At 36.9% G+C, this 26,017-nt stretch overlaps 1 protein-coding gene and 1 non-coding gene across 3 annotated transcripts in view; both read right to left on the bottom strand.

Moving 5' to 3' along the window:
* Positions 1-26,017, bottom strand: part of Elovl7 (ELOVL fatty acid elongase 7) — a 69,182-nt gene that overhangs the window by 16,249 nt on the left and 26,916 nt on the right. For both annotated transcript variants that reach the window (XM_027938143.2, XM_071612583.1), the window contains exons 2-3: positions 11,846-11,943; positions 1,751-1,941 (exon numbers count right to left, since the gene is read on the bottom strand). In XM_027938143.2, coding sequence (XP_027793944.1) covers positions 1,751-1,941; positions 11,846-11,909 — 255 coding nt within the window. In that variant the 5' untranslated portion in view covers positions 11,910-11,943. The remainder of the gene's footprint in view (positions 1-1,750; positions 1,942-11,845; positions 11,944-26,017) is intronic.
* On the bottom strand, positions 19,757-19,817 carry LOC114095013 (U7 small nuclear RNA). Its single transcript, XR_003583180.1, has one exon. It is a non-coding gene; the product is annotated as a U7 small nuclear RNA (small nuclear RNA).

Raw genomic sequence — 26,017 nt, 5'->3', positions numbered from 1 at the left:
ATGTGGTTTGGCTGCTGAAAGTCTGTTTAAACCGAGAGTGGAACGTAATGTTTTCCCTATGTTAGGCTCATTCCAACAACCCATGAAGTTTTTGCTATATATGTCTATGTTTGAGGCTAGCAATAAGAAGAAATAATTTATATTTGGCAGGTAATAAGCCCTGAAACTTGGTTTATTCAAGTATTATTCAAGTAACTCAAGTATTTAGGGTGAATGCAGATAGAAACTCTCAAATTTAGATGTTTTCAAACCTTCTTTTATGTTATAATTGATAAAATGGGAACGCAAACTGCCTGATTATAACTGGTTTCCTTTCCAGTCTGAGAAATACATTTGGGGGACATCACAATCAATGACACAATCAGACAGAGAACCTAAGAATACCAGAGCATTCTGGGATCTGAAAGACAATTTGATTGCATTCTGGTTTTATAAAATGAAAGGACTGAGGCTTAGCAAGATTTAGTAACTTCCTCAAAATCATGTTGAATCAGAGTACAAAGAAACCAAGAGTTTCCACCATGATAGTGACAACTCATTTTAGAACAGGATGAACTCTGATATCAGATAGACCTGCATTCAAATATTAGCAAAACCAGGACTAAATAGTCCTTGGTCTCCTAGCTTCCAAATTTATTCTTATCACTACTGTAACATGCTACTGCTATGTCCTATCTCTGAGAACATGCTAACAGCATGTATTTTCTGTTTCCCATCCCTACTACTCTTTCCCAGTCTAATGCTCATACTCTAGAAGGGACAGTAGAGTGAGTTAATTTAGAAAAAAAAGTAAAGGAAATAGAAAGTAGCAGAGTGAGTCCAGACTTAGGGAAGGCCCATGAAAAACAAAGCTGGAGCATGAAAAGTGACCTGATCAGGTGGATTTGCAGCAAGAAGAGGGTAGAAAGGATGCTCATGGTGAGACTCTGTTGTAAAGAGAGGCCACTGAAGTCCTGGGGGATTCATATGAATCCCAATTATGACTAAGCACAAGCTCTGCTGGAGAGGAAGTAAAAAAGAGGGCGAGGAAGCACTGGAGTAGGAGAAGAAGCAAAGAATCCCAGAGAAGCAGATCTGTGAGGGTGGCTGAGATACTTTTTAAGAGCAGAAGGAAAAGAGAACATCCATGAATATGCTTTTGGTCCTGGAAGATTCCCATCTCCCTTAAGAACAATTCAGGAATAGACTTCCTACTGCTTTGTATGGTTCTGTATTCTCTTTCCCCTCAAAGTTCAACCAAACCCAAATAGTCCACTGTTGTACAGCTCATCAGAGCACACAGAAACCAAGAGTTTTCACCATGATGGTGACAACGCATTTCAGAACAGGATGAACTCTGATATCAGATGGACCTGCATTCAAATATTCGTTTTCCACTCACCAGCTATGTGACTACTTTGAGTAAGTTACAAAATTTCTCTAGGCATAAGTTTCTCCAAAGCTAACATTTATGGACTTGTTCAATCAACTACTAAGGCTAACTGCGTGTAATCCCTGGATTAGGAATTAATTCTTCTCACTACCTGAGAAGTGGACTACCCTGAGATCCTCTAAAGAGTTTGTTATTTGATGCAGACCTAACCATTTTTTATCAAATACCTGCTATAATGAGTGCAGTTTCTGAATTCCTTAATTATTAAAGGTTGCCCTATTTTTTAAAAATGACATAAACAGAAAGACCCAGGCAAAATTCTTCCATTAGGAATACTGGAAAAAAAAAAAAAAAACAGGGAATACCGAAGACACTTGCCTCATAACACATATACAAAGAAAAGAGTACTATGGAAAAATTGTACGTTATCATCACTTTCTTGAGTTCAAAGGGTTTTCGATTCTCCATGAGCTTTGGTCCCAGAGAAGTGACAAAATAGACATAGAGTCCCAGGATGATGGTTTGTGGCAGAGGCGAGGACATGAGGAGCCAATCTTCAACTCTTGGATCTAAGAGAAAAATAATATGTAAGTGCACACTTGCTTAGCTAAGAGATACGGACAGCAAACAACACTTCCTGAGGTAAGCACCTAGATTGCAATGCTGACAGTGTAGCTTTGGGCAGTGGTCACCAGTTACTTTAGGAAAGGTAGTGGGAAATCATCAGAGATGGTGGAACATCCCTGGCCTAGAAACAGTGAGGATGTTACCACCCTTGGATCTCAAGTAGTAAGCAGACCTCAGAAGGACTCATGTGGAGCAACTCTTCTGGGGAGGAACTGTTATAGAATGAAAGTCAGTGCCCTCCCAAAGTCCATATGTTGAAACCTTAACCCCCAATGGGAGGCTGATGGGCTTTTAGGAGGATGGAATCCTCATGAATGAGTTAGTGCCATTATAAAAGGGACCAGGGATTTCTCTTGCCCTCGTTGTGCCATGTAAGGATATAGTGCAAGAAGACAGCAACCTGGAAGGAAGTTCTCACCAGAACCCTACCATGATGACAACCTGGACTTCTGGCTTTCAGAGCTGTGAAAAATAAATTTTTGTTGTTGGTGACAGACAACAAAGTAGCCTGAATAGACTGACAAGCTATGACCATCAGTTGGGCAGGATCTGGCCTGCCCAAGACAATTCTGCAAGTAAATGGCCAAAGGAATAGACACCTGAAGCCCACCCTCCCTCTCTCTGGTCTCCTGAGGTTCTCCATTGACTGAACCCAATCAGAAACCAGTGCACAAGGGTGTAAGCCCAAGATATAGTCCTACTAGTCATCCTCCAAGGGCCTAGCACAGGGTTGAAGTAGATCTGGAGGAAAGGTCACCCCATAATGGTCCATCATCCATCTATAACCACTGTTAATATTCAAAAGTTGTTCATCCAGACATTCTTTTATACATAAAAATGTTTGTTTGCTGGCTTCTTAACTTTCTTCTTTCCCTAAGAAAACTGGCATATTTCCATATATTCTGAATCATAGAATCATAGAGTTTAAAGGGACCTAGCATCATCTAAGTACCTAAAGTGTGAGCTCTGCATGCCCAAAATTTGGGCTAACCAACATGATACTCTGTGTGTGTGTGTGTGTGTGTGTGTGTGTGTGTCCTGGCCTTGCAATCATGAAAAGAGAAATTCACCCAGTCCTTGCCAGTTTCAGGCTGGCAAAGTTGCATTGATTAAAAACTTCAACTCAAGATGAAATGTGATTAGCTCTATAATTTGAAGTGTGATTCAAGTGGAATTTCACTGAATGGCCTCTTGAAGCCAGAGTATATGAATGAAAATAAGTATAGATAAGTTTCTAGTTATATCTGACTCAAAATTGGCAAGACTTGGAATTTGAGTACTTTGATGAGCCAGAAAAGAAAAGTGGGGAAATGCAGGCCTTGCTTATTTAAATTGCGAATGATGAGGCCAATTACTGACAAACTTTGAGTTACCCCTGAAAGTTTGACTTCCCACCCCAGATTTCTTCAGTAGAGCTCTGTGATTGATAACTCACTGGGACTCACTTTTAGTGCTGGAAAGCTAACTTTTGAGAGTTGGCTGTACATGTAGCTAGTAAGATGATTTATCTACATTCAAGTGGGCCTCCCTCAAAAATACTGACAGATGTCCCTGTGTCTAAATAAATAAAGCCAAAGAGTCAACATTTAGCTCTGAAATAGACCCTATGATACTTAGGAAATTAACTGATGATTAAAGAAGCCCCCAAAACAGAGGAGGCAGAGACTAGTCAACAAATGTTGATAGGAAATCTAGGATAGGAAAATTAGTTGATAGGAAAAATAAAGAGCAAATGGAGTTTGCTCTTTACTTCATATCCTAAACAAACATGCCCTTAACTATGTAATGGATGTAAGATATCTAAGGACTCTCCATAAAAATGGGGAGACTACTGAAATGCTGAGTCAAACAGGCTGCTTGCTGCAGGAGTTTAGTGCCTGTGTTCACTGTGAATGGACAAGGTGGAACAGGGGTATGTAGTATTCTCTAAACTTAATTGGCCATGAGACCCTGTTTTTTAATAGAATACCATTTAACATTGTATTGAACTAATGCTCTGTGCAACACAGTTTGGGAAGTAGAATTTATACATTTATTTGTTGTTTGTTTGTTGAACCAGTAAAGATTAGGTAGTAATAAGTGAAGATAAATAGGAGTCTACTTTGAGAAGAAAATGTAAAATTTTTTAATTGGTTACACACAGGGAATGAAACATAGATAGAAGCTAATAAAATATTCAAATTTTTAGAGTTTGGATAAAACTCTAGAACATCATTACACTGAGAACAGAGAATAAGAAGCCAGAATGGTCAGGTCAGAACACTTTATATTAAAGGTGCCTGTAAAACATTTGTATGGAGATTTCCATAAGTAACTGGATATATAAATCTGGAATTAAGAATGAGATCTGAGTCAGAGATAAAGGCTTGGGGGTTACTGCCACATAAATGATGAACAATAAGAGCATTGAGACAGGCTAAAGTCAGAATTCTAAGGTCCTGACATTCACAGGAGGAGAGGTAGAAAAAGACAACTTAGAAGAAGACTGAGAAGCAATGGCTAGAGAGGTAGAAGGAACACCACAAAAGTGAGATCTCCGAAAGCTAATGAAAGAGTGAATTTTTGGAAAGTATTAAATGAGGCAGAGAAAGAAAAAATGTGGACTGAAAAGTGCCACTAGGTCATTGATGCTCTTAGAAAGAATGATTTTAGCAAAGCATCATGCACAGAATAGAAATTCAACACAAGTTTGCTGACACACACTCTCAAAATTATGAGGTTCCAAAATTTTAAAGTTTTTTCCTATGTTATGTTTGTCATAGTTTTAAATCTGGGAGGAAAAAGTACAATCAGCTATTCGTGTATGTGTCACTGAAATTTTCATTGATTCTATTAGTTATCCTTCCTTATAAAAATAGAAGTTTCCTAGTACTTCTGGTTGCCATGTGCAATTAAGATGGCCATAATAAACTCTGGCTATGGACTTATATGTTACTAGAGAAGTCTCAGTAAATAAAAGCTATAACAGAACTGTGGCCAGTGGAGAGAATTAAAACTGGTCAATCTTTGATGGCTTTCTTCTGTCAGTGGGTAACACAAACCTTAAATATGTGAACCTCATAAATCATAATATTCTGTCTAGCTTTTATTCCAAATAAAATAAAGACTAATTAAAGCAGTACCAAAACAAGACCTCTGGAAAGATGTTAAAATCACCACCTTGAATGATGAAGAGTATGAATGATTTTTTTCATTTTTTTTTCCTTTTCTTTATAAACAATTCCAAATGTTTCTCTTAACATGTTTCAATGCATCCCATGTATGGTTAAAAACTAGGTTACTTTTTAAGTGTCAGCAAAAGAACTCCTTCATTAGAGATGTATTTCATTTTATTCTTTCACTGACTCAGCAAAGGGGGGAATCAAATGACATCATCTTTCTGTTCTTCCTATGACAATAGTAAAAAAGAAAATACGCCAGGAAAAGCTTGCTGGGCTGACTCAGGAAGCAGAATTCCTGTAATTTAACATTTTCAGCACACACCTTGTCTTAAAATCTTGTATGTGACTTTCAAGTTCTAAGGATAAAAAATTATCATGGAAAAATCTGGTTAATTTAATTGGATGCTGTTTTCAAATAATAAAATAAAATACCCAGCTTTAAAAACCCTATTTTAGCAGAACTCTGGTGCCATTGGGTCTGTGTTATGACCCTGGCTCTCCCCATGGCCTGCTATGTGACTTTGGGCAATGAACCTGACTTCTATATACTAACTTTTTAAAAAATCTATGCATTGGCATAAAGTAATACATATTTCATGAAGAATTGAATAAATTTTATGCAAAGAAGTCAAGCACTCAGTAAACTTGCTACTGTTATTACAGCATAGCTCAATTCTGTCAGCACAGCAGAATCACTTCCGGAGCATTTAAGTGTCAGATGACTATATTATATATAAATCCTGGTCCAACTGATTCAGAGTCCTAGAACATGAGGACCAGGTGTCTGAATTTTTAAAAATCTGCCATTAAAAAATAATGGGCAAAGGACTTGAATAGACATTTTTCAAAAAAGACAAACAAAATGGCCAACAGATATATGAAAATAATGCTCAACATCACATCAGGGAACTGTAAATCAAAATAATATCACCTCACACCAATGGGAATGGTTACTATCAGAAAGGCTAAAGACAGCAATTTCTCACCAGGGTGTCAAGAACAGGGAACCTTTGTACGCTCAGGATGGGGAAGTAAAATAGTACAGTCCTTATGGAAAAATATACAGAGGTTCCTCAAAAAAATTAAAAATAGATATACCATATGGCCTGGCAATCCAATTTCTGGGTATATGTGCAAAGAAAATTAAATTAGTATGTATGTTGAAGATCTATCTGTATTCTTAGGTTTGCTGCAGCATTATTTGCAATAGTCAAGATACAGAATAAACTCAGATGTCCATCAACAGATAAACAGATAGAGAAAATGTAATATGTATGTACACACCCACACAAAAATATTATTTAACCTTAAAAAGAAAGAAAAGCCTGTCATTTGCAACCACATGAGTAGTCTAGAAAGACATTTTTATGCTTGGTGAAAGAAGTCAGACACAGAAAGATAGATACCATATGATCTCACTTCTATGTGAAATCTAAAACCCCGGAACTCATAGAAACGGAGTGGAAAGGGCTGAGGTTGTGGCTCAGCAGTAGAGCTCTCGCCTTGCACATGTGAGACCCTGAGTTCGATCCTCAACAACACATAAAAATAAATAAACAAAATAAAGATATTGTGTCCATGTATAACTAAAAAAATATTAAAAAAGAAAGAAATGGAGTGAAAATGTAGTTACTAGAGGCTGGAGGAAAAATGGAAAGGGGGAAATGTTGGTCAAAGGGTTCAAACTTTCAAACAGGAAGAATTTTTTTTTTTTAATTTACTGCATAGCACGGTAACTATAGTTAATATTAGTGCATTACATATTTTAAGAAGGTTAACAGTAATTTTTTTTTCTGGTACCAGGAATTTAACTCAGGGGCACTTAACCACTGAACCACATTCCCATCCCTTTTTTATTTTTTATTTTGAGACAGGGTCTCATTAAGTTGCTTAGGGCCTCACTAAGTTGCTGAGGCTGGCTTTGAACTTGCAATTCTCCTGCCTCAGCCTCCTTTGTTGCTAAGATTACAGATGTGCACCACCATGCCCAGCCAGAATAATTTTCAAATGCTCTCACCACCAAAAAAGATCAGAATTTGAAGTGCAAACACTTCAAATTGAGCTAATTACCTCAGTCCAATCATTCCACAATGTAGCCACCTACCACGACATCACTTTGTGCCCCATTACAATTATAATTTGTCAATATATAATAATTTCTTAAGTTTGTTGAGATGATCATGATGACTGTCAGAGTTAAGAACCAGGGATCTGGTGGGTGACAAAGTCCCCTAAACTCAGTGCTGCAGCATTCCTCACTAGGTGCTGGGTAGTCTTTATGTACATTCCCTGCCTCATTTGAATCTGTGATAGTCATCTTCCGTACAATTGCTAAATTCACTTTCTACAAGTAAAGCTCTGTTAGATTATTCTCTTGCTTAAATTAGCTCTCCCTCATAGAGAAAATAAAATTCAAAGATGTACATAACTCTGACTCTAGTTCAATTTTCCTACCTTGTCTTTTAGCAATAGTTACACACCTTTCCAAAAAGGGGGTCTACTTCCCAGAGAGGTTAGTAGAACTCTCCCCATGAGATAGGTACCTACAGGTCAGGCATGGATGACTCGATAGGGGGGTTTTGGAAGCCACTGTGCAATAACATTTAAAGTTACTTCTGACTCAATCTATGATCCCACAAATTGCATCAGGTTCAGGGGTGAGTGCTCTCTAGTTTCCCCAGAGACAAAGGCTAATGAGGGAGGGAAGGTTTCATGTATCTCTCATTTGGCATTGGAGTTGGTTTAAGTATCATGAATAGAGCCAAAGCAGAGGATGGGAAGACAATCCATCTGACCACCTATACCCCAGAGACTACCAAAGTTCTGATTTGCCACTAGCTTAATAATCCTTTTCTAAGAGTTCCAGAGAAGGGGGAGGAAGGGAGAGAGGGAGAGAGAGAGAGGAGAGAGGAGAGGGGAGGGAATGGAGAAAGCACAATGCTGAATTTATAGAATATTAATGAGCTTTTCCATCATATAATAAGACAGTGTTCTCTTCTTAAGTAGCATGTACTAGATCAAAGAGTACCCCCTTAAAGATTCCAAGCACCAATAAAATAAAGAAGCTGGAAGGAAAAGCAAACATGTACCTCAAGTACTTTCTAAAGCACCAAAGGTTCAGAATGGCAGCAATCTTACTTGTACTACATCTTTTGCAAAAAAAAAAAAAAAAAAGCCAACTAAGTCTGAAAAGCCATTCCTACTATCCAAATACAAAGAAAGATGCTTTTTAATCATCAAAACCTTTCTCACTTCTATATCTAGGGTACCTCCCAAACAATAATCTAATAATCATTGTAAAATCCTCTTGTAGCTTAAATATTAATTAAGCCACCTTAAATTTTTGTGCTGTGGAATTTTCCACATGAAATAACCAGGCATGACTACCACTTCTCCAGCAATCAGAAAACCAATGAATAGCTGTAAGTTTTCCCAAGGCTACTCAGGATTAGGGCCAATGCCAAGAATATACTTGAAATTCTTGGCCCTTGATCATGGATTCAGACCTTCCTGGGGTAAGCACAGTAAAACTGGGCTAAAAGGACCAGAAATGATTCCTAATGCCTCTCAGAGATCAATATCACACTAAGAAGAAGAAAAAAACTCTCCTGTTATTCCTGAGAGGGTTTTCATAAAGTTGTACATTTCAACATAAAACCTTTTAACTATACGTTAAGACATGATAGAAAAAAATAAAAATAATTTTAAAAGTGATATGCTATATTAAAAATATTTACAGATGCAATCCTCTGTCATCTGTAACAATTGTCACCACTATTTGTGTTGGGGTACCTCCCAAACAACAAAGTAATTTCTGCATATTATCAAGTAGCTGGTAGGTATTATTCTCACCTTTGTTTTAACTCATAAAGCAACTGAAACCCATAGATGATAATAATTTGTTCAAGATTACCTAGTTGGTCCACAGTAGCAAAGAATCTTGATTTAGGTCTTCCACATTCCTCATTCCACATCCCATGCCCTCTGTCCTCTTCCCAAGACTTCATATTAACATAACTTCAGACAGTGGCTTTCTCTTTGGTCTCCTGGCCTCTCTCTCCTCTCATCTTCCCTGTTCTATTTGCAATGCTGTTTCTAGGATCCTCCCTACTCTCCATGTTTAAGCACCTCCAGCTCCTTATCAGTCCACTGTCTTATCTAAAAGGCTCAACTTTTCAATAGAAATATTACTAATAAAAAGCAAAAAGTAGATCCACAGATAAAGATGGAAGTAGAATTCTGAAGCAGCTCATACTAAAACATTTTGTACTTCTAGTACCATATAAATATTCACCATCATTTAAGTCCAAATTTGGTTCTTGAGTGAGGATATTGATTATCTGAATCTCTTGAGTTCTTGCATTTGGAATAGTCTATTTAGCTTCTGAGTTAAAATATTGATTATCTGAATCTCTTGGGTTCCTGCATTTGAAACAGTGAAAGCAAGATTTGGATCATAAGAAATCTTCTCTTCCAAATATACCAATTCAAAAATTGTACCCAAATCCACTTGGTTTTCTAAGTATGAATAGTGAGAGTTCAGTTATCAATGTATATCTCTACTTCAAAAACAACTAAAATTTTAGCATTTAAGTTAAATATTGAGTTTATGAGAAATTATAAACCTTCAGAGAAAGCTGACCTGTCAAGAAATCTATAAGTTTTCTGTGTCATTGTGTAAGTTGAAAAACTCTGGGAAAAAAGGAAACAGTCATTCTCTATCCCCTACTAGAGAAGAACTTACTTATGGGATACTAAAAAGATCCTTGGCATTCTTTGGGGGCAAAGTTGTTGGGATCTACTTTAGTGAAATAAAATTGGTCTTTAGCAGTCTACTGAGAAAGATGTCAACCATGAAACAGTATGTCTTTACTAAAATCATTGCAAACTGAGATATAATTTAACTGTGTTAGATGCTAAGAGGTGACGCTTTTTCCCTCCTGAATTGGTGGACATGTGATTTCTGGATAAGAAAAACCAAGTGGTTCTTAAAGTGATGCTGGTGGTAAATATGTGCAACTGTCACTCAGAAATAGATGTTATATACCAGAATACTAATCAAAAAAGAAAACACAGGTTCTAGTCTTTTCTTTTTCTTTTTTTTAAAATACTGTTTAGTTTTCAATGGATTTTAATTTATTTATATGTGGTACTGAGAATCGAACCCAGTGCCTCACACATGCTAGGCAAGCACTCTGCCACTGAGCCACAACTCCAGTCCTAGTCTTTTCTACCATCAACTAAACATGACCTTATACAGGTCATATCACTGGGTCTCAATTTCTACTCTAAAATGAGACATTCGCTTCAATTATATATAAGATTCATGTAATCACTAATATGCTCTGATTACTTGCCTATTTAAAAATTTCCTTTGTTCTAATTTAAAGCACTAGTTAATAGTTATAAAAAAACAACATGTGCTGGTGTAGTTTAAAAAAACACAGACATAGGCTGGGGTTGTAGCTCAGTGGTTGAGCGTGGTTTGCCATGCATGCGTGAGGCACTAGGTTCGATCCTCAGCACCACATAAAAATAAATAAATAAAACAAAGATATTGAGTCCATCTACAAGTAAAAAAAAATTAAAAACACAGACATAGATAAGTAAATAAAAATCAGGCTATGTGTATAGCACAATGGTATATAGAGTACAGGCTGAGTATGTGCAAGGTCCTGGGGTTTAATTCCCAGCACCCAAAAATAAAAGAAGATAACCCATAATTCCACCCCAGAAATAACTATTTACCTTACTAAAAAGATACATGTGGTACCTTATACCATGCTTTCAGTTAACATGTTTTAAACTTCTTGGTATGACATTAAATGTTCTTCTAAAACATCAATTTTTTTTTAGTTGTTGATGGGCTTTTATTTTTTTTAAAATTTATTTATATGCACTAAAATTGAACCCAATGCCTCACACATGTTAGGCAAGTGCTATGCCACTGAGCCACAAACCCAACCCTTGAATTTTTTTTTTTTTTAGTCAGCAAGGGGAGAAGGCAGACACCCTAGAGACACTTAGGGGTGTCCCAAGCAAATGCTTCATGCTCTGATATCCATCTCAGGGCTGCGGCTCTTCCATTCATGAATCACCATGTACAGTGCTGCTATCGGCAATAACTGCAACTTCTCTGAGAATCAGAGGACAGAATCAAGCCAAAGAACACTGTCCCTCTAAAATTACTTTCAATGGCTACTAAGTTGGAATGTTCTATCATTTATTAGCCAATTCCTTTCACTGGATATATTTAGGTTATTTTCACTCTTAAAAACACTGTAATGAATATCTGTGTAGCTCCATCTCTGTATATATCTGTAATGAAACCATTGACACTTCCTCACTTACTCTTGGTTGACTACTAATAAGAAATTGCAAAGTCTCTCATTCTGTTGAAATCCTATCAATATGAGAATCTCTTTTACTAGGGGGCAGGGGGTTACCAGTGATGGAACCCAAGGGGCACTTAACCATTGAGCCACACCTCTAGCCTTTCCTTTTCATTTTTTATTTTGAGACAGGGTCTCATAAGTTGCTTAGGGTCTCACTAAGTTGCTGAGGCTGGCTTTGAACTTGCAATCCTCCTGCCTCAGCTTCCTGAGCTGCTGGGATTACGAGCATGAGCCAAGAATCTGACATAAAAAGGAAGGATAAGACTTGATTGGGAAATTTGATTACTCACCAGCATCTTTGATAAAATTATCATAAAAACGCACGGTCCTCGATGTAAGATCACTGAAGGCCATTTTCCACAAGATTTACTGGCTCTTTTAATGGATTCTTCAGAGAGAGAGAGAGAAAAAAAAAAAAACGAGTTGATGATCTATAAATGAAATAAAGATAAGCTTTTAGTAATACAATATTAAAAATGCTAAAAATTTAATAGGAAAACCTGGCAGAGCAACAAACTTCTACTGAGGGTAAATGCATTAGTGAACCATATTAAGCCCTGATGCAGTTGCAAACATTACAGATGTCCCCTTCTTCTAGGGCCACTGCTAACTTCACTGAAAAAAAGGCTGACAATCTATGTACAAAATACAAAAGAAGTAAATGATTCCCAGAACTTTTATAGGCACAACATAGGTCAGGAGCAGACAGCACCTATGATAGCGAAGCTGAAGTAAAAACCCAGGAGAATAAAGTCAAGATGATACACAAACTTTCAGAAAAGGTACAATAATCCTAGACTTTCAGCTCATCAGCCCCAATAAGATCTTCTATGTGCAAGTTTTTATAATTTAAGTGGAATAGAGGCCGAAAGAGGGAGGAAAAGACCTTTAAGAGTCAAGAGGAAGCTGTTTCATTTATCTGGACAGGTAGACAAAGAAAACTGGAAAAAAAAATCTTCAGAAAAAAGCAACTATCAGTGAGGAGAAACTAAGACTACTGTGCTGTATAATAAAGGGTATTATAAATCTTCAATAATTAAAATAATGCAGCATTGGCACATGAAAAGACAAATTAATGGAACAGAATAGAACATTCAGAAATATACCAAATACATTTGGGGATTTAAAACTACATTCCAGTAATTCTAAGACATATGCTTTCCCACATCTCTGAAATCAGGGTACACCTTAACAATGGATGATGTGTCATAAAATTAATGGTGTGTTTTATTTAAAGCCATATGGCAGAAAGATGAAAAGTCCTACAGCAGGATGATAGAAGTAGTTGCAAACAATGTAAATGTACTTATGGCCACCAAACTTCACATTTTACAATGGTTTAAATGATACATTTTATATTATATATATTTGTTCTAAGAAAACTGAGACTTTATTCTAAAGAAAGAAAGTCATTTTATTTACATAAAGATAAATAAATAAGACATAGTATATGATAAAGGTGGCATCTGAAATCAATGGGCACCGAATTACTAGCAGTTACTTAATAAATGATAGGGTACAACTGGATAGCCATCTTAAAAAAGAGAGCTGAATTCAAACATTGTATTATAAGCCAAGATAAACTCTAAATAGATCAAATATTTAGCTAAGAAAAACAGAACCATGAAAGCACTAGATGACAACATCTAAGAAGACATTTATAACTTTGGCATGAGAAAGACCTTTCTATGACTCGAAACTCAGAAGACAAAAGAGAAGGCTAACAAATTAACTATATGAAAATCAAGAAGAAACACAGATGGTGTCATAAGGACAAAGCTCTGAAGAAGCGTGGAGAGTTCAAACAACAACAAAAAATAAATAAATATAAAACAAGGCAACTGATGCTGGCTCCTGAGAAAGGGGCAGAGACCAACAGCATCAAACCAGGGTAATGGGTGGTAAAGTCCTTCTCCTGTGTGTGTGTGTGTGTGTGTTTGTGTTTGTGTGTCTGAGGGGGAGATTACTGAAAACAGTCACTCTGGGTTTTGACTCTGAGGAACTGAAGTCAGATGGGAGTCTCAGCTCCTACTGTCATAGGGAGGGAAAACCTCTGAGATAAGAATTCCAAGATTGCTAGGGAAATTTCCACCGAGATATTAATCAGTGTGGTTCCTGTATTCTTGCTGGAACTGGTTTCTCCATCCTACCCCACCCTCTCTATTTAAACAGAAACAAAGCTTCAAAGAAGTCCTGGAGCATGCTAGACAGAAATATCTGGATGTGTGAGTATGTTCCTTTCCAATGATTTAGTAAGGTCAGAAACACTGAAATATATTAAAATGTGAGGGAGGACTACAAAGTGATAACCAGTTTAAAGCAGGATTTTTCTATCTTGACAGTACTGACATTTGGGCCAGATAATTCTTACTTGTGAGGACTTGTCCTAAGCATTGTACAATGTTTGGAACCAACCCTAGCTTCTGTGCACAAGACAGATGCCGGAAACCCATCCTCCCCAGGGGAGACAACCAATAGTGTCTCCACAAATTGTCAAAAGTCCTCTGGAGGGCAAAACTGTCCAAGGTTGTACATCACCGATTTAAAGTAATTTAGCAACATGTATTCATCCAAATAACAGTATTTGCCTTAAAGTAGTCACTTTGGCAAATGTAGACTCATTTCAGAGATGCTGTTGTTCAAAACAATTTTTGAGCTTTTCTTTATAAATTAACTTCAGAGTCTTCATCATTTTTTAAAATGGTCTTATGGGAGAAAAACCTTTGCCTACTACTTCCAAAAAGCAAATTCATAACTACAAGTTAAGAATGATTTTGAAGGGCTGGGATGTGGCTCAAGCGGTAGCGTGCTCGCCTGGCACGCGTGCGGCCGGGGTTCGATCCTCAGCACCACATACAAAGATGTTGTGTCCGCTGAAAACTAAAAAGTAAATATTAAAATTCTTTCTCTCTCTCTCTCTTAAAAAAAAATAATGGTTTTGAGGAGCTGGAGTTGTGGCTCAGTGGCAGAGCTCTTCCCTGGCCTGTATGAGGCACTGGGCTCAATCATCAGGACCATGTAAAAAAATAAACAAAGTTATTATGTTCATTTACAGTTAAAACAAAAACAAAAAAGAGTGGGTTTGAGGTAAATGTATCAAGTTGAGTCACACTTTATCAGTGGGGTGAAGAAGAAGCAGGCTTAATGATAAAATAATTTACTACTGACATTTTCAGCTTATGGTTTATAAGATAAGACCAACTCCAACAAACAAAGCCAGAAATGTTTTGGGTTATGACAATATTAGTGAAATAAATGTATAGTTTCCTGAGGTGGCTATTTTTAAGGTACCACTCATTTAGATATATATTTATTTCAGCAAAATAATGTAAATTATTTTTTCTTCCTCATCCATTGCAAATCCCCAATTAAAAGCAAGTGAATTTAGAATGTGAAACAGACCAGTGAAAATCATTTCAAATAACAAACGTTCAAATCTGTTAATAATTACTATATATGTACATGTGTGCTGTAATATTAACATATATATATATATATATATATATATATATATATATATATAAATAAATAAACACATACTCATTACAGAAGCAAAAATGTGTGTACACCACACCTACCACAAAGGAGTTTGCATTTTGTTCTGACAGTTCATATTAACTTACATTTCTCCTTGGTAATTCCTTTATTGTCCTCCCTTTTTGCCATTTCTCTCAATTTAACCTTGGTTATGCACATTGCCAATAAGGGTCAGGCCTTGTTGCCAGGGTAGAACTGGGACAGGCTGAGAGGGCCTAGGCAGGCACAGAGTTTCTTCTGCTCCAGTGTGGTGCCAGAGCAGCAGAAAGACTTCTTAGTACCCTCATTCAACATGGAAGTATTGCAGAAGAGCCGTAGAGAATGAAGGAGTCACATGAGTACAAACTACATGTATCTCTTCAGACAAGTGGCCAAAGACCTGATGGGACTCTGGATATTCAAAGGATGGCAATGTAGCAGAAATAGCAAAGAACACAATAGGGGGTAGGGTAGGGGGCTAAAATGTTCCTCTTTGCAATGACCTTGATACTACATAAGCTCCTTGTAACTTGTTAAGGAATGGGGGGGGATACTCTCTATCACCCCCCAAAATAAAAGTTATGTTCTTATATCAGACAAAATAGACTTAAAGTCAAAAACTGTTGCAAGAGACAAGTCATACTGTGATGATAAATGGGACAAGTAATCAAGAGACTATAATAATTATAAATATGTATGCACCTAACATCAGAGCACCTAAGTTATTAAATATATTAAAATCAAATATTACAGATATGAAGGGAGAAATAGGCTGTAATACTATTGAAATTAATAAGGAAACATAGGACAAAAAGTATGCTTTAGAACAAATGGACTTAACAGATATATATAGAACATTCTATTCAACAATAGCAGAATACACATTCTATTCAAGTGCACACAGAACACTCTCCATCATACACTATATGTTGGACCACAACACAAGTCTTAAGAAATTTAAGAAGACTGCTAGACACAGTCATGCCCTCCTGTAATCCCAGTTACTCAAGAGGCTAAGGCAGGAGGATCACAAGTTAGAGGTCAGCCTCAGCAATTTAGCATGATCCTAAGAAACCCTTTCTTAAAATAAAACAATAAAAAGATCTGGAGATATGGCTCAGTGGTAAAGCACTCATGGGTTCAAACCTCAGTACCAAACCCAAACACACACACAAAAAAAAAAAAAAAAAAAAAGAAAGGAACAAAGAAATTTAAGAAGACTGAAATCACAACCACAATGGTATGAATGTACAAATCAGTAACAGGAGGGGAAATGGAAAATTCACAAATATGTAGAAAGTAAAAATGTGCTCCTGGACAATGAACAGGTCAAAGAAGAAACCAAAAGGAAAATTTTAAAATATCTTAAGACAAAGGATGTTGGAAACAAAACTCACCAAAACATATAGAATGTAGCAGTTCTGAGAGGTAAGTTTATAGCACTAAATGCCTATATTAGAAAAGAAGAAAGAGTTCAAATTTTAAAAACCCTAACATTACACCTCAAGGAATGAGAAAAAGAAACTAGTCCAAAGCCAGCAGAAGCAGATTACAGTAGAAATAAATGAATACTAGAATGACAATAAAATAAAGTAACTAAAAACATAAGGGTTCGTTTTATGAAGGGAAAAATATTGAAAAAAAATCTTCAACCAGAGTAAGAAAAAGACAACTCAAATAAACATGAAAAATGAAAAAGGAGCTATTACAACAGACACCAGAGAAATACAAAGGGGTCATGTCAGTACAGATTTTTTCTGTTTTCTGTATTTCTTATATAAGTCAGTGGTTCCCAAATCTGGTTGAAAATCAGAATCACTGGATTTGGAGTCAGTTAGCGTTTGGGGGAGTTCGGATGATGGGCTAGGTTTGGGAACCTCTGCTTAACACTGCATAAACCATTCTCAGACAGGATGACACCCACAGCATGTGGAACCAGTACAAAATACATGACAGAGATTTCAGCACATTTAGGTCACCTGGAAAGAGTAAGGCATTTGGATCTAGAAGGGCAGGAAGAGGAGGTGTAGTTGATACTGGAAAAGATTAATTTGATGATTCAAAGGAACTTGCTGTGAAATCTGGGAGCAGATCTCTGAGTCAGCACCAACTTCCAGGATGTGAGGAAACTAACCTCCCTTTTGGGGAGAGTGAAATAAGCTTAAAGTAAGAGAAAAAATGTTCTGACTTGTCATTTTAAAGGAACAAGACAATGACAGCCATTCCAAATATTACATTCTCACACACCTTCCTCCAGAGCAGTGAAAGGATATTTTCTGTGTTTCTTTTTAGGAACTTCAAAGCCCTTCTCCATTCTCCCCAGAAGGTCCTTAAATGGCCCTTCCCAGAAAGGCACCACATGCCAACATCTAAACCAGGCACTGAAAAGGATGGGGGCTGTAGTGGTGTCTTTGTTAATCAGTGTTATATATACCCCCCCAAACCCCTGCACCCACCCACTCTCACTTTCCCAAGTCACATGGGGAAGGACATGGCCTTAGGGAGGATGGAGGATCCTGAAAGTAGGGAAAGTGGTTCGTTTACAAGGAAGAAGAGCATTAGCCTTGAGAAACAATGTTGGAAGAGGGATTACCCTCCCTCCAGTGCCTTTTGCAGTATGATGAAGTTCTGACAGCCTGGGCCCATCCAGATGCTTGCTACTTTCCTGTCAATAAGTTCTCAGGATAAACAAATCTTGATTTTTGTTTAAACAAAGTATGATTAATAAGTTAATAAGCATGCACTGTAGCACCATATAAGACTTCTAAGTGACTTTTAAATATCTGCTTTATAGAATGATCTTGTCCCACAGCCTGTTTAACATAGATACCACAGTATGAATCTAGGAACCCAGAAAACATAGGATTGGACTACCACTTGTAATTGTCATTATACTATTTCCACAAACTTATGTTGTTCTGTCTGGTATACAGCCTATTGAAATAATGTGGATGTTTCCCAACCTCTGGTAACAACGTCATAGGAGCATATGTTAACACATTTGTTATATGAATATCCTCAGGCCTGTCTTTCAATCAGGTTTACAAGCTGTCATTTCCATGTGAAGCAGGACCCCAAAACAAGGATCTTTATCATCCCTTCCACTCCTTACTACTCCATTATTTCACCTCAATTTTACAGTCTCATTTTCCCTTATTAAGAATTAGATGCCTCTAGTGCTGGGGTTGTAGCACAGTGGCTGAGCGCTTGCCTACCATGCATGAGGCACTGGGTGCAATCCGCAGCACCACATAAAACTAAATAAATAAAATAAAGAATAAGATGCCTCTGAAAAAGATAACATGTACATGACTCACCAGACTAATTCAGATTGCATTTCTATTTGGCTTAAACTCCGTGGGACAATCTTGTGTCTGAGCAATGATGCAGACCAACTTTAGTTATGATGTTCACTTAACTTCCTCAGTATGTTAACATGACAACTTGTTAGAAATGAAGCCAATGGTATTAGTAATAGGCCCCAGTAGGAAATGCAATTTATGTGAAAACTTTAGCACAGTGCAAAACATTGCTCCAAGAGTTGTGCTTCTCATTACTCTTTGTTATTATTATTATTATTTTTTTAAATATGGGCTCTCCCTCTGTTGCCCAGGGTGGACTCAAATGCATGATTCTCCTGTTTCAGCCTCCCAACTGGCTGGGATTATAGGCAGAGCAATCAGTATCCTTCCCAAGTCTCTGGTCCCAATATAGCATTCTATAATTGGAGAGAAAAGGCAAACTTAGAGAAGAATCAGAGAATCTTTAGGGTAAATAAAGGACCTGCTCAAATCACTGGCCAATTTAAGTTCAGAGCTAGGTAGTGGGGAAAAACAGGATAAAAATGAGACTCTACCCTTGGGCAGCTTCAATTTGTGTAAAAAATGTTAGAAAATTGGACAAGAAAGTCTGAGAGGAGAAAGGCATTCTATAAACCGTGCCTACTGGGGACCCATGGTACTCATTCTGTCAGAAGAAGTGGTGAGTACCTCAAAGTTTAATTCTTATTTGTAATCTAAGTCCTAATACATTGCCTTGAATTAAACACATGCTTAATAAAAATCTGCTGGATGAATTTTAAATGTTGTAAACTCCAAAAAACTTTATTGAAATAAATGCAGAATACTCCCATTTGTTTTCTCTTTAAACAAAAAGAAATTTTTGAGGGCTGGGATCACAGCTCAGTGGTAGAGCACTTGTCTGGCATGTATGAGATATCGGGTTCGATCCTCAGCACCGCATAAAAATAAATAAATAAAAGAAAGGTATTGTGTCCATCTATAATTAAAAAAAAAAAAAGAAATAAAGAAACTTTTGGCATCAATTACAGTGCACAGAAATGCTGAGCAGGATGCAATATTGTTTTTTAAATATGGTTCCTAAATTCAGTCTGGCAGGGAAGAGATACTTACTCATAAATCTATGATGCAAAGCAAAATGCAGGGTAAAGCAAGCAGTTCACATAGAATAGGAAAGCCTTAAGCGTCACATCTGGCGCATGTAACCCAGAAAAAAAGGCATATTGGAGGAGAGAATATTTGAGCTAAGCCTTCAGACGGGGATTTCAACAGACAAAAATGTGCATACCTGGAAGAGAGGAGAGGCATACAACACAAGCAGAGAGAGCTCCAGTGGAAAAATTAATTCATTTACTCAACCAATATTCTTTTTTTTTTTTCCCTGTAAGGGGACCTTTGAGCAAGTCAGAAAGCCTGCTAGACAAATTCTAAAAGAGTTGTAATGCTTTCAATCAATACTCTTAACTGTCTTATAGCCAAGCACTGTTTAGGGTGTCAATGATATAGTGGAAAACAAAACAAAAATCCTGCCTTCATAAAATTATGGAAAAGCTCCAGTTGTGTTTCTAGAATATGTGTTTATCCATCTTGGTAATATATAACACTAAGGAGGGGAAAAATAGATCAAGACAGAAAAGACAGATCTGGGAGTGGTACTTGATTATGGAAGAATCAAAAGCCAAGCAGGCTAAAGAATTTTTTAAGACTTATTTTTGTTGACAGTGAAGTGTCATTACAGGTTTTACAACTGGGGAATGTCTTCATCAAAGTGGTGCTTTGGAAAGATTAACTGGGTGGTGGGATCCAGGGTTGGGTGTCATGAGGGTGTGGTTTAGAAGCAGAGCCAACAGCTGTGCAGTGTTGCATCCTATTGGGAAAGACATATAAGCATCACTTCCTCTGAAACGCCATCCCTGAGCGAGCAGTTCAGGAACAGGTGTCCCACTAAGGGATCCTTGACATAATCTCTCATCTATGAGAGCACATACTGTGTAGTATTGCAAATGTCTGCTTATGAATCCTTTATCTTCTCTACTCATCAAGAGGGAAGAGATTGAGCCTCACTGCCTTTGTAATCCAGTGCCTAGACTAGTGCCTGGTATGTAGCAAGAAATATTTGTAGCATGCATGAATAACCAGGAGTTACAAACTGTTGTGTCCTCTTAAAATCTACATGTTGAAGCACTAACTTCTGTTACCTCAGAATGTGATCTTATTGGGACAGAGGGTTTTTATAGAAGTAAACACTTAAAATGAGGTCATTAGGGTGGGTCCTAATCCAATATAATTGGTGTCTTTATACAAAGGGGAAATCTAGACACAGACAAGCACAGAGTCAGAATGTAAGGTGAACATGAGGATGGCAGTCTATAAGCCAAGATGAAGGGACTGGAACAGCTCCTATCCTTATACTTCCAAATGAACAAACCCTACTAACTCCTTGATTTCAGACTTCTAAACTCCAGAGCTATGAGATAATATATTTCTGTTGCTTAATCCACCCAATTTGTGGCACTAGGAGACTACTCTACCAAGTGAAAATGCTCATTCAACTTAAAGAAATTTCCAAAATCAGAGCCCAGGTTGAAGGCCATGGTGAACTATAAAGACAGGTAATAATTAATATGGAGCAGCGTAAATCTTTGTGATTACGAGGAGACACAGCAAAGGGCAGTACTTGAAAGAACACCCACATTTAGGAAACAGAGCTGTCTTGTAGTGGCTCCAAATATTGGAAAAAGAAAAATAAATGGGAAAAAAACCATAAAACTTCACAGAAACAACCAAATATGGAAATGCCAAATACCGATGTTCTACATTTCAATAGGTTGTGACCCAGGAGAGGCTTTGAAGCAGAGTGGCATCCACAACATGGGCTCTTCCCCTAGATGAACTAGTGATGGCAAAAGAGCCTGAGAATTCTTATAGATATCTCCAAATCTGAAGAGAAGCAAATAGACTATCTTTTTCTTCTCAGGCTGGCAAATGGATTAACAAGAGAGATTGTGATGATGAAAGTACCTTAGGTGTCCCCTTGGGAATGGAGATCTTGGTGTTGGTATTTAACAATACTTAATAGTGGGAATTATCAGACATGGTGGGGCAGGCCTGTAGTCCCAGTGACTTGGGAGACTGAGGCAGGAAGATCACTTGAGCTCAGGAGTTCAAGGCTAGTCTGAGCAACATAGTAAGCTCTACCTCTTATTTTAAAATGTGATTTTTAAAACATACAATATATTCTTGAGCTAGCTTACTGGTAGAGTGCTTGCTAAGCATGCACAAGGTTTTGGGTTCAATCCCCAGCACCAAAAAAAAAAAAAAAAAAAAGAGGAGGGGGATAAATAATAAAACAGATACAACCTGTATTGACTGAACTCTTCTTTCCTTCATTCTCTATAACCTTCAGGGTCTAAAGATGATCTTATGTGAGTATTTCTTATACACAGGGATTTAGTTCTGACCTAAATCCATCAATGCAACTAACTATCCACTAAGGCCTTAACCTCACCAAAAATGTTCCGAGTACATAATTACCTAATTCCCAAACACAAAATTAGTTTATTAAGTTGTAACTCTTCTTGGATAAATACCAGAAAGAGAATAATTTCATCATTAAATATAATAAGATTAATTCTAAAACTTAATGTACATTAGACTTTCCTGAGATATAGGGGAAAATGAGTATAATCTGAAATTCCCAGCCCTCAAGTCATAGCTCAGTAAGAAAAATAAAGTGGGGTAAGAAAAAATACTGTGGCAGAAGGACAACAAGTCACCCATATTATATCAGCACAAGTAGGTAGTCTGACAAGAGGTGCCCAAATACTCCTAAGGTGAAAAAAAAAAAAAAAAACCAGCAAAGAAAGATTCAAAAACTTTACAAATAGATTCTAGGGGAAAAGTAAACCAAGAAAGGCACTTAACAAAGAACACAAGCAAGAAAGAAATGCAACTGGTAACTAAAGCAATAAAAGGAAATTCTCCATGACTGCTTTGAAAACATGTACTCATAAGATGATTTTTTTTAAATAAAATGGAATGGTAGAACTGTAGAACAAGTGAAATAGATTGAAGATCAAAGTGTCCTTATTGTACCACAAATAAATTAGAAGCATTCAGAAACAGTGTTTGCATAGGTAAACAGTGATTTCCTGAAATAGAAGAAAGATTGAAATAGTCAAATGAAAAATGACAAAGATTAAAAGAATACAGAAAATCTACTAGGGAGCATGATCCAATATAAAGATAATTGGTATTTCTAAAGTACAGAATTCAACAAAAGGAAAAATTAAAATACCCTAGATTTTGTTCAGTTGTGATAGTAGAAGTTCTGAAAGATTTAGACCCAACATTCAACTCAACTGACTTGTGGGCTCATTATTCTTCTATATTGCCTATTATTCAAGATATTTATTTACAGGAATAAAGAGAAAGGAGAGGGCAGAGGGAAAGAATTATTTCATAGATTAAACACCCTGAATACATTTGTAGGACTAAGAAAAGGTGCTGGTGGAAAGAAAAAGCCGAAATTGCATGTGTGTGTGTGTGTATAGATGCCTAAGATAAGAGCTTTGCTTTCATGGGAAATCAGAACAAAATAGAAAAACAAATAAGCCATAACACTGAGAGAAGTTCCCCTGGTCACAACTGCAATGCAGGCAAGCAGGCAAGAGAAACTACTTCAACTTCTGTACTCAACCTGATCAGGTGGGTTTCTGAAATTTCTAAAATTTCAGTAGTTTGGAAATTTAGAGCATTTCATGTAACAAAAACTTAACAGGCATTTCATTTTCTATACAAGTCACAAACACTGATTCACTTATCCTACAATGTGGGCTGGAGCTCTGGTCTGGAGAAGTAAACATTCAACACAATTGAAGTCAGGAGACCACCTTTCTAAGGGTCTCAGGGTCACCTCAGTCCAGTATATCTTATATCCAGAGATCTCATTTTTGCCCTACATCCACCAATATAATCACCCACCAAGGCCTCAACCCTACCAAAAATGTTCCAAGTACACTGTTGCCTAACTTTCTCAACCCAACAAAGCAGCTTATTAAATTCTATCTTGCAGTGGCTAGATACGAGAAAGAAATTAATTTCATCATTAGCTAGAATAAGAGAGCAATTCTAAAAGTTAATGTACACTAGACTTTCCTGCAGTACTTGACAAAAGGCCTATTTCCAGGGAAGGCCTCCTTATGGGCAATCTCATTCGGGTAGTCCTCCAACCACACTTTGGAATACATTTTGTTTTGGGAGGGTTGCTGTTGTTTTTAACATGATGCTTAACAGAAATGACTGTTTTAGGTAATTGATAACTGTTTTAGGTAATTAATAGAATGAAATAAAGCATTTCTTGTATTACAAAGGTCAATAATGGAGAGTGGGGAGAAGAACTACAGATGCAGATTGGCCCAGACTTGGGTAGTAATCCTAGGATCCTGTCTCTGCTATGTGTTAACACACTCCTTTATTTCCCACTCATGAGTGAGGACCCTGACATTGAAGTCCCGTGGTGAAGGGGAAGGAAGATGGTGAGATCATTCACTTATTAAAGGCTTTTCATATGGCTTTTTCTATGCCTACTGCTTAGCTTTTACCTACTGCTTACCTAGACTTTTGCTAAGAGAGCTTCTGGTGCAGTATTCATGACATTTGAGACCTTCTTCTTTCCAATACTGATAATTAGTTCATTATCTATATGTGTAATTATACAGCTAAATCAATTACAGGGTTATGCAAACATGCAATCCTATAGTGCATTATATGGAACCAGTACTGATATTCCACTCTTGTGCCCTCTTGGACAGCCAGGTCAGTTTTTCAGGGCTGGCACCCAATCTGATCAGTTGCTCATCCTTGCCACACAAGTTTTTAAATATGTTGGTTTCCACTCCTGCATGTCCCTCTGTATTTGGTAGCCACCATAGTACATTTCATTTGTGGACATCTCTTACCTCACCTAAAATTCTGCAAGTTCTTATGAGGTAGGGTGGAAATGTGTAAGTTTGTATCTTATGATACTGGCCTAGGGGAAGTTAGTCAGATAATAAATATCTATGGTATTAATCTATCAATAAAAGAAATTATCCCAGATGATAATTTTTCTGCTTCACTTGCTAGCAAGGAAGATTCAATGTTCTTGGCTTCAAAGTTAAGTTAGAAGCCTATAAATAAGGCATATTTATCTATAAATAGCTCACATGACAAGGTCAACTTCTCAACTTTTTGCTGTTTAATTATGTTCTATTTGTGTTCTTGCCCTTTACTAAGCTGTACTTGATCCTCTCAAAAGATTTTATTTAATGAGATTTGATTCTCAAAAACTTGAGGAATGTGTTTTCATTAAGGTCACTTGTACCTTTTTTTTTTTTTTAACTTTAGGAGTAAGATTACTTGCAGTTTACTCATCTGAGTTATGAATCAGAAACTGAGAAACTGGGGCCACCTAACTCCCACAAAGGCCTACAATCTTTGCTTTGCTTTGGGCTTCATTGCCCAGTCTGGTTTCAATGTTGAGATTTACTTGCAAAAATGCAAAAAGATACTGAAATTTCATATTGTTGCAAAACAGAATTGTGCAGAAATATGCTCCTCGTTATTGCTAATTTAAATTCTGTGAAAATTTCATGATAATTCATAATTAGTTTAAGTGCATGTTCTTTCATCCTTTGTTTACTGTATATTACTAATTAGACCAAACATAAATCCAGATTATATCTTAAAGTGTTTTATTTAGTTTAGTTTAGTTTATTTACTTTGTGGTGCTGGGGATTGAACTGAGGGGCATTCCACCACTGATCTACGTCTCCAGCCCTTTTTAATGTTTTAGATTTTGAGACAGGACTAGCTAAGCTGCCTACGCTGGCCTTGAACTTGTGTTCCTTCCTACCATGGCCTCTAGAGTAGCTGGGATGACAGGTATGCACTATTGTGCCCAGCTATGTCTAAAAAAATTTAAAGTGAACTAAATGCTATTAAAAATTTTTGGTATAAATTACAAACTCTCCAGAGTAATTAAAGCCTAATAGCATATTTTCAGAATAGCTTACCAGAGGAGATACTATCACCTAACAAATTTCCAAATGTCTGATATCCACATAGTTAAAGATAAAGGATAAAAACACTAATCTTTTGTTATCTAGAACTTTTTTCTTTTAGAGTTTCTTATCTCAGATAGTCAATCATTATATAAAAATGCAGTCTGACCACTAAGTCACACCATTTAAACTACAAAAGGTTTTACCTTTACTCTCACTTTTATCCCACAGATGACAAGAGCAATATTTATTGGATTTCTTCAAATTTGTCATCTGAAGTGTAGAATTTGTGATTCCAAATAAAATGTAGGATTATAACACTAAATCAAGCTTACATGAGGTATGTTGACCTTCTATTTCTCATCTAACATCACTTATAGAACTCTTAGATGGTTTTCAGGTTATACCAATGCAAGTTCTTTCAGTAACCCTCTGAAATCCCTGTCCCAAGTCATGACAGCTATACTACCTTTACTAGAAATCCAGCACTGCTCTATTTTCTACTAAGAGTAATTTTCTATTTATCTTGTCTTAATCTTAATGTATAACAAGTCCTAGAAAAAGAAAAAAGAGAGAGAAATATATAAATAATGAAATCTTGAGG

The sequence above is a fragment of the Marmota flaviventris genome, chromosome 5, assembly GCF_047511675.1.
Source record: "Marmota flaviventris isolate mMarFla1 chromosome 5, mMarFla1.hap1, whole genome shotgun sequence".
Classification (NCBI taxonomy): Eukaryota; Metazoa; Chordata; class Mammalia; order Rodentia; family Sciuridae; genus Marmota; species Marmota flaviventris.
Note: the sequence above shows the minus strand (reverse complement) of the source record. Positions and strands in the feature narration are given on the sequence as shown.